Genomic DNA, 11,404 nt, shown 5'->3' with positions numbered 1-11,404 from the left:
CAGGGGATTCTTGTTTACATTTACCTGGTCGGTGCACCAGTACCACGTGGCCATGATGGACAACCCAAAAGTCATCCCAGTCCAGGGCAGATCTCCAGAGATCGGGTCTCGGAAAAGGTGCATCGCATCCGCTCTGGGCAGGTGGCAGGTAGCGTTGGGAACGATCTTGGATGGCATGGCTTTTAAATAGGCCTCTTCCAGGTTGGGGTAACCTCCGATCTCATTAAAAGCTGGAAAGTATGGTTGGGGGAGGCTGGTCAGAGTCGAACAAAACCCAGTGGCCTCTGAGATCAGCTGGCAAAATGCTCGCCAAGTTGTTAGCTCAGAAGTGCTGCCTGGAGAGTGAGGGCTTGTTCGTTATTGTGTTTTCTTCTAGTTATTTAAGAGACTCTTCTATTAACATTTTGCACAGCAGGTCCCATTATAGTCCACCCTCCCTTTGGAGGTTGATCCAAGTCCTGGGAAAAAGGCTCTTCAAGGGACCCATCTCTTTCGACTTCGTACTGTAAAAGCAACCTGTTTGTTAAAGCATCCAGTCCCAGAACAGGGGAAACTCTCCTAGGACTATTAAAATGCAAGATTAGGCAGCCTTTGACTTGGTATATTACAGCTTAAGGTGCCTTGGCACAAGTCTCCAGCCAAATCTTTTTTACTCCTCCACAGCACCCCCAAACACAGCTCCATCCCCAAACCTCCAGCACCCAGAGGAGAAAACAAACAAACAAACAAACAAACAAAAAGAAGACACTTCCCTCTATTTTTCTTAGGAAATGGGATCTCAGGTCTGGGTCTCAGCCATGAACAAGCCCTGGCAAGCAAGGCTCCGAGCCCTCACAGCTGCCTTGGCTCCCTCCCGCGCCACAACCACCAGCAGCAGCTGCCGAACCCCCAGGCTCTGCCCTGGCCCCCAATGCCTCCCCACTCCATGGGGAGCAGGGGCTGAACGCTGCTTGTAGCTCCCTGGTACCTCTGGCAGGAGAATTTTGGAGCCAGAGGCATCACTTTTTGGAAGAGGGAGGAATGGAAGGCACCCTCCCTGCTCCCCCCACAGCCACCCACACAGCAAGTGCACCAACACCCCCATACCCACAGCAGCTGCTGGTGCTCAGGAGAAGGGTTTGGAGTCTTGGTGGATCTCACAGAGGGGAGACTCCAGACAAGACCCATGACCATCCCTCAGAGGGTTTTGCCCTCTCTGGTCCGGCTGTCGCATCCTGCATCCCTCCCGCCCGTGGGCTGCAGTCCAGACCCTCAGTTCAGTCTCCCTCGACGTGGCAGCGTGAGGTGGGAACGTGCTCCTGAGCAGCTGCCCTCCCACAGGATCACACCCATGAGCTGCTGTCTTTAGACCAAACAAATCCCTCAGGCATCAGGTGCTGGACACCAGGATCAGCATCACATGCCAGCTTGGGCAAATCGCAATTTCCAAGACATCCATCATGCTCCATTGTCCCCTCCCACCCAAGGACAACCCTTTCCCTGCAGCCCTGCCAGTCCCATCACCAACCCACACTCCTGTCCACATCCCAGGACATCTCCCCAACCTGAGGCTTTTGAGGAGTTTGCAAAGGGGCATCATCCACCATACGCCTCCTTTGCAGACCAGCCCCCCATATTTCACAAGGAGTCAGCATTTGTATAATAAACTCCTCTTGCTCTTGTGCAAGCAGCTCTGGCCTCCCTCCAGCGCTTGGTTTATCCAGGCACCGGCTACTCCCAAGCTTTGCCTGGGCGTTGGGCACCAACAAAGGCTTTCCAGAGGCAGAGGGTGAGCCCTGAAAGCAGAGATTTGCACCCAGGGGTGCGGGCTTGCTCCCTTCCCAAAGGTGTTTGCCGGCAAGTCACGACACCAACGCCTGCTGAGATGGAAGAGCGGGGCAAAAACCTCTGGACAGCAGGAGCTGTAGCCCATGGGATTAAGATTCCCACAGTGAATGCCAAGCAAAGCAAGGGATGGCACAGTCGGTTTTATCCACGATGCCAGAGCGAGAAGAGCCACCACTAGCACTGCCACCAAGATCTCTGTTAAACAAAATGATTTGTCTGCAACCCCTCGGTCTGCTCCCACTTGTCCGACTCAAGACTGCTCTGCCCAGCATCACACCCAGGATCTGCACAACTCTCCTGCTTTCTCTTGGGAGATGCAGCCTTGGAACCAAGCAATGAGCTTTTTTGGCCCTTCCACAGCAGCAGGGGGGTGATGGTCTGGGCAGAGCAGACCCAGAGCGGTCACAGCTCAGCAGATGAGTGTTAACATCACTGCTGCAGTTGTCACAGTCTACAGCTACAAACAAGGTAGAATATGGAGAGTGTCCTTTATTAGATGAGCTTGACAAGAGCTGGAGAACACCAAGCACCCTCAAGCACACCAGCCTTCAGAACAGCCTCCGTGTCCTCAGGTCTCCCAGGACCTGAGGGAAAAATCGGGTGACCAGCAGCTTGTCTTTCGGCTGCCCTGGATCAGTCCCTGCCCTCCCTGCACACACCGTGCCAACACCTGCAGCTTGGCAAAGCCAAAATAAAGAAGCTGGGCTTTGCAGTCACCGAAGGGGATTTTCCAGACTTTGCCTACCTGCCCTCCTACTCGGGCTCTGTGTTTTGCTGCACCCAGCCAAGCTCACCAGCCACAAGCCTCAGAGATCCCCATGGCCAGCTGCAGCTTCAGACAACGACCAGCAGCATCCACACACCTCATCTAACGCAATGGCTGTGGCTTGGACAGACAGCGCGTTCCTCTGCCCAGCACAGCTCCTTGCTTCTGCTGGGGTAATTAGTATTATTGTCGCTTCTCCAGGAAGCATCTGTCCTTTCATTTGGTATTTTGTAAATATATCTTGCTGCGTGCAGGGCTCGCCCAGGAGCATATGCTCTGGTTTTGCACAGGGGCGCAGCCGCGGGACCAGGCTGGCTGCTCAGCACAGCTCCTGGGCAGCGCTGGGTCAAAGCCTTTCCTACCCGCCCGCCTAAGCAGGCTTCTCCAGGAGACGGTGGGAATCACCTCAGGAGTGCCTCTGGAGATCCTCCTCTGTAGTTAAACACCTGCCTTTGAAGCCAGGACCTGACTTTTTGCCTCCTACTCCCAGGGGCCAAGAGCAGAACAAGGCTGATGAAAGCTCCCGGCCTCGCCAGGGTGCTCTAAGCTAAATGTAGAGACACAACAGCGCTGAGGGTTGGAGAAGGGCTGGCCCAGAGCCATGCTCAGCCAGGAGGAAGGCACAGCACCACACTCAGCATCCCCCGGTGCCTCGTACTGGCACCACCTTCTGCCATGCCATTCCCACGTGGTGGGATCCCATCTGAAGACTTGCTGCAAGTTTCCCGGAGCAAAGCTGGAAATTCTGCTTTGCTGCCAAATGCTCAGTCAGTGTCTCGGAGTTTGTGGACTAGAAACAAACACGTGGAGCAGCGATGACTGTGAGAAGGTCACCAGCGCTGGGGACAGCCCCTTATGGAGGACCAGGGGGATGCTTTGTGGCATCTTCCCCTGGAGAAACAGCACATAGGGGAAGCATGGCGGCAGACACAGAAGGACCACAAACTTTCTGTAGCTGTTTGCAACAGGCCAAAGTCCTGCTGGGAATTTTGGCCACTGAACTGCTCAGACTGAGTCTTTTTATTTATTTCCAAGACTGCTCGAGTGGGCAGAGAAGGTCCCCATGCAAAGGGGATCTGTGCTGTCCCAGCTCTTACCTTTCACCGCAAGCACGATGGCTCCGAGGACCATGATGAGCGTCTGTAGCGCATCGGTGTAGATGACGGCCGCCAGCCCCCCTGTGTGAGAACAAGGCACAGTGTTGGGAACGGCAGCGGGTTCAGGCTGGGCTCCATCGGGACATCCCAATAAAGCTGCCCCTGCTTGTGGGGACGTGCCTGTCACCAGCCTTGTCCTGCCAACACCGTGGTGATGGGGGCTGCAGCGGGACCGTGAAGGGGAACAGCCCCTTGGGGGTCCCTGCAGATGCGGTGCGGGGAGCATCCGACAACTGCAGGAGCTGCCACCCCGCCCAGGGCAGGGAAGGGGTCCCAAGGGATGGCAGCAGGGGAGAGATACAGAAGAATTGTTTTACACTGAAGGTGGTGAGAGCCTGTCCCAGGTTCCCAGAGAGGTGGTGGATGAACCATCCCTGGAGACATCCCAGGCCAGGCTGGACGGGGCTCTGAGCAACCTGAGCTGGTGAAGATGTCCCTGCTCATGGCAGGGGGGGCACTGGGGGAGCTGGGAAGGTCCCTTCAACCCAACCTATTCTATGATTCTATGCAGCCCCATGTCCCCACACAGTCAAGGGGACACCACCCAGGTCCAGCCCCAGCTCTTTGGCTGCTCCAGCATCAGACCAGATCCAGGACATTGACCTCATCCCTCACACCATACCAGTCCTCCCCCTTCAAACACCCCTCAGCTCTCCCCCCAACCCTACAGTTTTATTTTTCCCACACCTGATGTTTAGTGGGGTCTCCCTAGGCCATCCAGCCAGCAGCATTTCTCCCTTTCCACCCCAAGATCTCCCTCCAGACCTGTTGCAAACCCAGGACCTGCTTACTTGGCCAGAAAACAATTACTCGGCACACACACAGAAAGCATTAAAAAGTAGTGGAGGTAGAGAAAATGGGTCAAATATTGAACCAGTTTCAACCCCAGTCAGCGACTCACATCCCAGGAATTCAGGGCTGCGCCCTCCCCAGCCTGGGACACAAGGGATGTTCTCAGGAAGGGAATGACACAACGATCACACCCTCTGCCTGAGCTCACACTTTACTTCACAACGAGCCTTGTGGGCAGGAAAAAAAGCCCAAGATGGGATTTGCTTATAACCAAAGTCTTGCAAAATCCACCTTGTTTTGGATATGCTTAAAGTGTTTCCCATTTTGACAGCTGGGATGAGATAAAGAGGGAGAATTTACTGCCTGGTGTCTCCACCAACACTACCAGGGGGAAGGAACGTCCCAGCAAAAATAATAACCCAAAATGCTGTCAGGGATACACAGCCCCACAGCACAAAATCGGGACTGCAAGCCAGGAACACCCAGTTTCCAAATCCAGCTCCAAACTCCTCATCTCCTCTGGATCACAAAAGAACCATATAGACTGAGCCTGGACCAAAATATCTGGTCCCACAACAGGGAAACATGGGCATGGACTATTCCTGAAAACTTTGGGGAGGGAGGGCAGCAAGTTGCATGGCAGGCAGGACAAGTGGGAGGGAAACGGGCTGAGTAAAGTGTTCTCAGATTGCAGCTTCCAGAGTAATAGTCCTGTAATAGGAGAAGCCCTGATTATTGCTGTTACAAATAGGTACACACACAAGAAAGCACTTAAATAGGTGGTGGAGGAGGAGTAATTACAATACAAACGAGAAGCCATAATGACAAAGGAGAGGTCACGCACTGAGTCACTGCCTGAGCTGATGTTCAGATCCTGGCTGGATAGGGCGGGGAGCATGAACCCCGTTAGTACGAATCCCCAAAGACCTTCCAGGAGCAAAAAATAATAATAATACTAAAATAAAAGCAGGAGTATAAGTTGTGTGGTTCCACCAGAGTAGAAAGATTGAGGCCAGCAGATGCTGAGCAACCTACCTGCAATGGTGTAGAGCCCAGTGACCACCAGCATCAGGACGGTTGAGAGGTAAAGGTCCCAGCCCAGGCAGACTTGCACGAAGAGGGCCCCCGAGTACAGGTCCGTCTGTGCACAGGACAAGAGATGAAGGCTGGGACAAGTGACATCTACTTGGTGAGACAGCACCCAAGGGCTGTGCAAGAGCAGCACAGCAGGAAAACAGTCAACGCTACCTCCTTGCTGCCCCAGTACCCCCAGTTCCCCCCACTGATGGCCATGCCCTGCTCTCCAGGTGACATCTCACCATGCTTCCTGCAGAGCCCTGGAGACGGGGCACCTGGTACCAGCCGAGGGGCTGCGCTCCCTCAGAACACCAGCACCCTTGGGTGCTTCCCAGAGGCAGTGCAAGCCACCTCTCCCAGCCCAGCACCCCCATGCCATTCCTGCACCCCAACACCCCCATGGGGCCAGGACTGGGGGGCGGTCATAGCTGATATTTCATATTCTGCTTGGCAGGATTCACCCTCCCAGCACCCCTACTGCTGGCAAGGTGGCTGCCAAGGACCAGCTCAACAGTCTGGGTTATCAAACGGGTCAGGAGGGAGGCAGCAAGCCTGAAAATATTGCTGAGGGCTTGCGGGGCATCTCCCCCCAGGTGCAGGAATTTCTCAAGCTGTTTGGTGGCACCTGCAATGGCTTTAGCACTGGATGGGACAGCTCTGTGCTACATCACTCGAGCCCATTGCTGCTGCTCAGGGTGGTGCTGGTGGGACAGGGCAAGGGGCTGCAGCAGCTTTTCAACCTCTGCAGCCACCCCAGGGTAAGGAGCACACATGGGCAGCCCCAGCGTGGAGAACAAGACCTCCAGGTCTGCCATTCCTGAGCCTTACCCCAACAAGCCAGCTCTTTGCTGAGCATCTCTGGGAAAAGATCTACTCCTGGTTTTGCACAGATGAGGAAACAGAGGCACAAGCAAGTGGCACAATTTGCTTTAGGCCCCAAGGGAGAAGCAGCATCCCTGAGGTCCTGCACCCCAGCATGGACCAGCACAAATGCATCCTCCAACATGTCCCCTGACTTTTGCTGCCCCTCTTGCAAAGCCCCTGGAAGAGGTCTGCGGTTTCTACTTGGACACAGGACAAGCTGACCTCATGTCCAACCCACTGCCTTCTCCAGCCCCAACACCTCTAGTGCATGAGTCACATCCCAAAGGGACATCAGGATCGTGCCTCTGCCCAGAGGAGCGTGCACAGGCCTGTGGCTCAGCTGCCAAACTCCCTCAAGATGACCAACACCCCAAAAGTGAATATCGTTTCCCACCCATGAGAGGGCTGAACCCACATGGGGTGGTCTGATCATGGTCTTGTGGGAACCAGACATCAATTAGAGACTCAGAGGGAGCTGGGGCAGCTCCTCCAACAAAAGCAGTGATGCTGTGGGAGGAAAGGACCCGTGTCACCACCATGTCACCATCAGCTCTCCACCCTCAGCCAAGATCTAGCCATCCCCAGTGCTGGGCTGGGAGATCTTCACAAAACCCCTTGTTTGGAGAAGGAAACGAGGCCAGAAGGGGCAGGAAGAGGCAAGATGAGCCGACTCCACGCCCTCGCCCGCAGCTGTGACGGCTTCCCACAGCCAAGACTTCGGCTCCGATTTGACGTCTTTCTTCACACGCCTCCCAGAAACCCTCCCCTAAACAGCAGGGCTTTCTTGCCCGGTCATGCGGGAGCAGTCACCTGGGATTAGTAACGTGGAGCATCGGTGTTATTTCCCATATCGTGCCTCCTCCCCCAGCTCTGCCCTTCCTCCTCCTCCCAGTGCTGCTCCAGCAAGCCCAGAAGCTGAGGACCATCAGGTAATGGAGAGGGGCCACACAGGATCACGCGATGGGAAAAACAAGGCATGTACCACCTAATGTGGCTCCATCAGCCATGAAACCCAGGAGGTGAGCACACAGCCAGCTTCAGCACAACATGAAAGCCCATTCCCTGAAAGATGAGCCCACGCCATTAGGCATGACGTTGATTAAATCACAAATCAAACTGACCAGATGAGCACTTACACCATGATCTTGAGGATCCTAATTCAGGCACTGTTCCACGACATCTGGGCCAGGTTTTACACCACAGTCATGTCTGGTATTCCCAAGGGAGGCACCACATGTCCTCAGCTGCACTTGGGCTTGGCCATGTCTCTGGGACAGCCCTTACCAGCACCCAGAAGCGATTCAGCTCTGGAATGCCCTGCTAAAAAGGAACCAACTCATGGGCAGCCATGCCAAAACCTCTACCACCAGCTCCTCTGACACCTTTGTACCACAATGCAACCCAACCACAGCCTGACACTACAGAGACCACCAAGCAACCCTACAAGAGGACACCTAAGCCATTCATGCAGTGCAAGCTTCAGCTACAAGGCAGGAAAGCCCCAACCAAAGGTCCTCCGCCATCTCCTCCCAACACAACCCAAAGTGGGAACCCAAAAATATCTTGAGCCTCCCTAGCACAGCACCAACCAAGCATCCTTGGTGTCGTCTGAAGCTTCTACTGTCCCTTGGAGGGATCTATCACTTGTCATCTCAGCACCAGCCAGAAAGTCACATTCCCCCATGACCGCCTGCTTCTCCAGCAACCCTTCCCCAGAGTCCAGCTACAAAGACTCAGCCCCGGACAAGATATTTCATAATCGCTTCTCCTGGCTTTCTCAATGCTTAATCATTTTTTGCAGTCGCCTGTAAATGAGTCTAAGCCTTTGCTATGAGGAAGCAGAGGTATCTCCACCTCCCTTGCTGGTAATTCTGCTAGGGTGGGAAAAAAATAAAAGCACATGTGACTGAGTTGTTAATAAGACATCTCAAATACAAAAACAAGCTAATTAAAGCCAGGCATGACCTATTCACAAAACAAGTCCTTTCAACTGCGAAAGGCGAGGAGAAGCCTTTGAAGTCAAGCCTCATAATCCAGTGAGATCCCTGCCTTCACTGGTGACCTCACTTGGAAACTTGTTCTTACCCAACATGGTTAATGCCTTCCCAATGAAAGCTGGCTTTAGAGACAGCTTGGATTTAACAATAGGTGAAGCCAAAGCATCAGTAGAACGAGTTGTCCAGGGTGCAGAAGAGTCTCCAGGGGCTCTTTGCCAAGGCCAAGAGACCTGTGGGACTCCTCACGTGTTCCTGGCCAGAGGCACAGCAGCTCTCAGCAGGACCTTGGGCTGCATGAACCACGGAAGGTTGGGGTCCACCAAAGGGTAAATTCCAAGAGAGGAGGGACCTGCCCCAAAAGAAAAGCCAAGGCAGCAGCGCTGATGCTGTGTTTCAGCTCTGGAGAACATGAAGATCCATCTGTGAACTCAACATCTGCTGGCAGGGGAGGCAGGAAAAGCCCAGCTGGCCCTGGACTTTGAGGCATCCCCCAGTGAGAACCAAAGGAACCCCCCCAGGAGACAGCACTGCCTAATTGCTCCGGGTTGTGCATTCTCGTCCCACGCTCCCTGCTGCGGTCACCACTGGGAACGGGACACTGGACCAGTTTGGCAACGCCCCGCGTGTCCGCATTCACCCCAGCCCACTGCTGGAAACAGCCATTGTTTGTGAGATTTACCATGAATGGAGCCAGATGCCAAGATAATCCCCTTATTAGGCTGATTCCTCTTCTGTTGCATCCTGTGTGACTCAGAGATCAGAGAAAACTCAGCAGACCAAAGAAACTAAGGCCCTGGCTGAGAAAAGGCGCAGGAAGAGGCGCTTGGGAGCATCCACCAAACACGAGGTTGTGCTGAGAAGGGCCAGGAGAAGCACAGAGGTTCCCGTCGGGGCAGGTACTGCGCACAGGTTGTCTGCAAGTTCATCTGGTGTTAAGCAAGGGGTGACACCACAACCATCTTCCCAAGCTAAAAATAAGCTAGTAGGACCATCCATCCCTTCTGGGCAAACCTTGCAGAAAGACTGGAATCCAAATGGACCAAGCACATCCCCATGGAATGGTAGGGCACCGCTTCATAAGAGAAGAGGGGACATCTGTTATAGTCCGGAGAGAGACTCAAAGACAACCAGCCCTCAAACTACCAGTAATTTCTTTCTTTAAATTCAGAGCAGCAAGAACAAACTACCCCACCAGGAATCTCATCCCAGCTTCCAGCCTTTCCTGTCAAACGGCAGCAGGGATTCACACAGATCCTGCGGACTGACACCACAGACACAGATGCTCCAGCATCTCCCTCGAGCTCCTCCTGGGGCTTCATCAGGAGCAGGGAGAGATGTCTCCTGAGCAGCACACAGGAGGGGAGTAAGCGACAATCATTTACCAGACATTAGGACAACTGGGGAATAATCAAAGTGTCATTGCCCAAACTTGCAAACCGAACTGTGCACAGCCAGGGCTGTTTGCAGCCACTCCATCCTTCGCATCCCGCCGGGGGACACCCAGGGGATCCCCCTGCAGCTCAGCCCAGGGCCTGGGGCTGCAAAACCAGCAGGGATGAGGCAGCAATGCTGCGCAGGGAGCGACGCTGCATCCGGCCAAGCAGGTGTTTGCAGAGCACGGAGCTGGTGAGCACAGAGGCAGACGCCGAGTGTCTTGCCATGGGGGAAATGCTCCAGCATCGGCCCTCCTGCCCTGCAGACAGCCTCTTCTTGCAGACAGGCACATGCAAAAGCACATTTCTTTTAGCCAGTGAAATGCAGAAGCCCCAGCAGTCAGATGGTGGTGCAGGGTTGCTCCCTTGGGGAGGTTTTCTCCTCCAGACCATTTCTGAGCTCTTTGCTCTTGATCTCTGCCTCGTTGTCTCCAATCCCCCAGGGCTGTCTGTGCCAAGCTCTCTCCTGCTTGCCCTGGGCCTGGTGTCACAGGTTCTTTAGCTGTTTTACCTCAAATAAACCCTTCCCAGAGTTACTGACCAGGTGGCAGGCGCTGCACACAGGGAACTGCGAATGAGGCTAAAATGGGGAATAACATCCCTGATGGCATCTGCCCACCAATTCCCACCTCCTGTCCTGCTCTCTCCTGGAGCATCCCTGCAGCAGCTGCTCTTCCCTGGCCTGGCTACACAAAGTTTGAGCCCCAAAATACTTTCCTTGCTAGAAATCAGTGACAGAATCGTCACAGAGTTGAGCGGGAGATACTCACCGAGATTTTGGTGAAGATGGAGAGCAGGAGTGACAAGGCAGAGAGGTACATGCGGATCCTCTCCCCTCCAAACCTTCGCTGGAGATACTCGGGCATCGTGACAATCTGTCAGTGAAAAGAGAGCGACAGCTGCCCTGGCCAGGGCCCCTCTGGGGATGGTCCCAGGGAAGGCAAAGGGACAGCTGAACTCTTTTTAGATTGGATATTAGGAAGAATTTCTTCCCCAAAGGGCTGTCGGGCATTGGAACAGGCTGCCCAGGGCAGTGCTGGAGTCACCATCCCTGGAGGGGTTGAACAGACAGAGATGAGGTTCTCAGGGACATGGGGCAGTGCCAGGGATGGATTAATGGTTGAACTCAATGATCTTGAGGGTCCCTTCCAACCCAAATGATTCTGTGATTCCCAGAGCAGGACTCAGGAGTCTCGAGGACAGCGGTGACAGCCCTGCGGGGAGCAGGGGACCTGGCCAGTGCCGTACTCAGGACAGCTGGACGTACCCCAGATGAGATGTAGACCGGCACGAACACCCAGGCCAGCGCCAGGAGAGCGTAGGTCGCCTGTTGGGAAGGAGAAACATGGCACAACCAGAAAAAACCCCGATCCTGCTGCAGCTCGACACCAACTGCACTGCCAGACACCATCCACCACTCCTGGCCAGCCCAGGTTCACCTTCAAATGTACATTTACAGCACCAAGTGGCTTCAGATGACACATGTTGGGG

At 54.4% G+C, this 11,404-nt stretch overlaps 1 protein-coding gene across 1 annotated transcript in view; it reads right to left on the bottom strand.

Annotated features, from left to right (window-relative positions):
- Positions 1 to 11,404, bottom strand: part of SLC5A10 (solute carrier family 5 member 10) — a gene marked incomplete at both ends in the record, with an annotated part of 38,319 nt that overhangs the window by 24,705 nt on the left and 2,210 nt on the right. The window contains 5 exons of the mRNA XM_080353919.1: positions 25 to 230; positions 3,691 to 3,771; positions 5,578 to 5,683; positions 10,684 to 10,788; positions 11,181 to 11,240. Coding sequence (XP_080210045.1) covers positions 25 to 230; positions 3,691 to 3,771; positions 5,578 to 5,683; positions 10,684 to 10,788; positions 11,181 to 11,240 — 558 coding nt within the window. The remainder of the gene's footprint in view (positions 1 to 24; positions 231 to 3,690; positions 3,772 to 5,577; positions 5,684 to 10,683; positions 10,789 to 11,180; positions 11,241 to 11,404) is intronic.

The sequence above is a fragment of the Nesoenas mayeri genome (assembly GCF_963082525.1).
Source record: "Nesoenas mayeri genome assembly, chromosome: 15".
In the NCBI taxonomy this organism is placed as follows: Eukaryota; Metazoa; Chordata; class Aves; order Columbiformes; family Columbidae; genus Nesoenas; species Nesoenas mayeri.
Note: the sequence above shows the minus strand (reverse complement) of the source record. Positions and strands in the feature narration are given on the sequence as shown.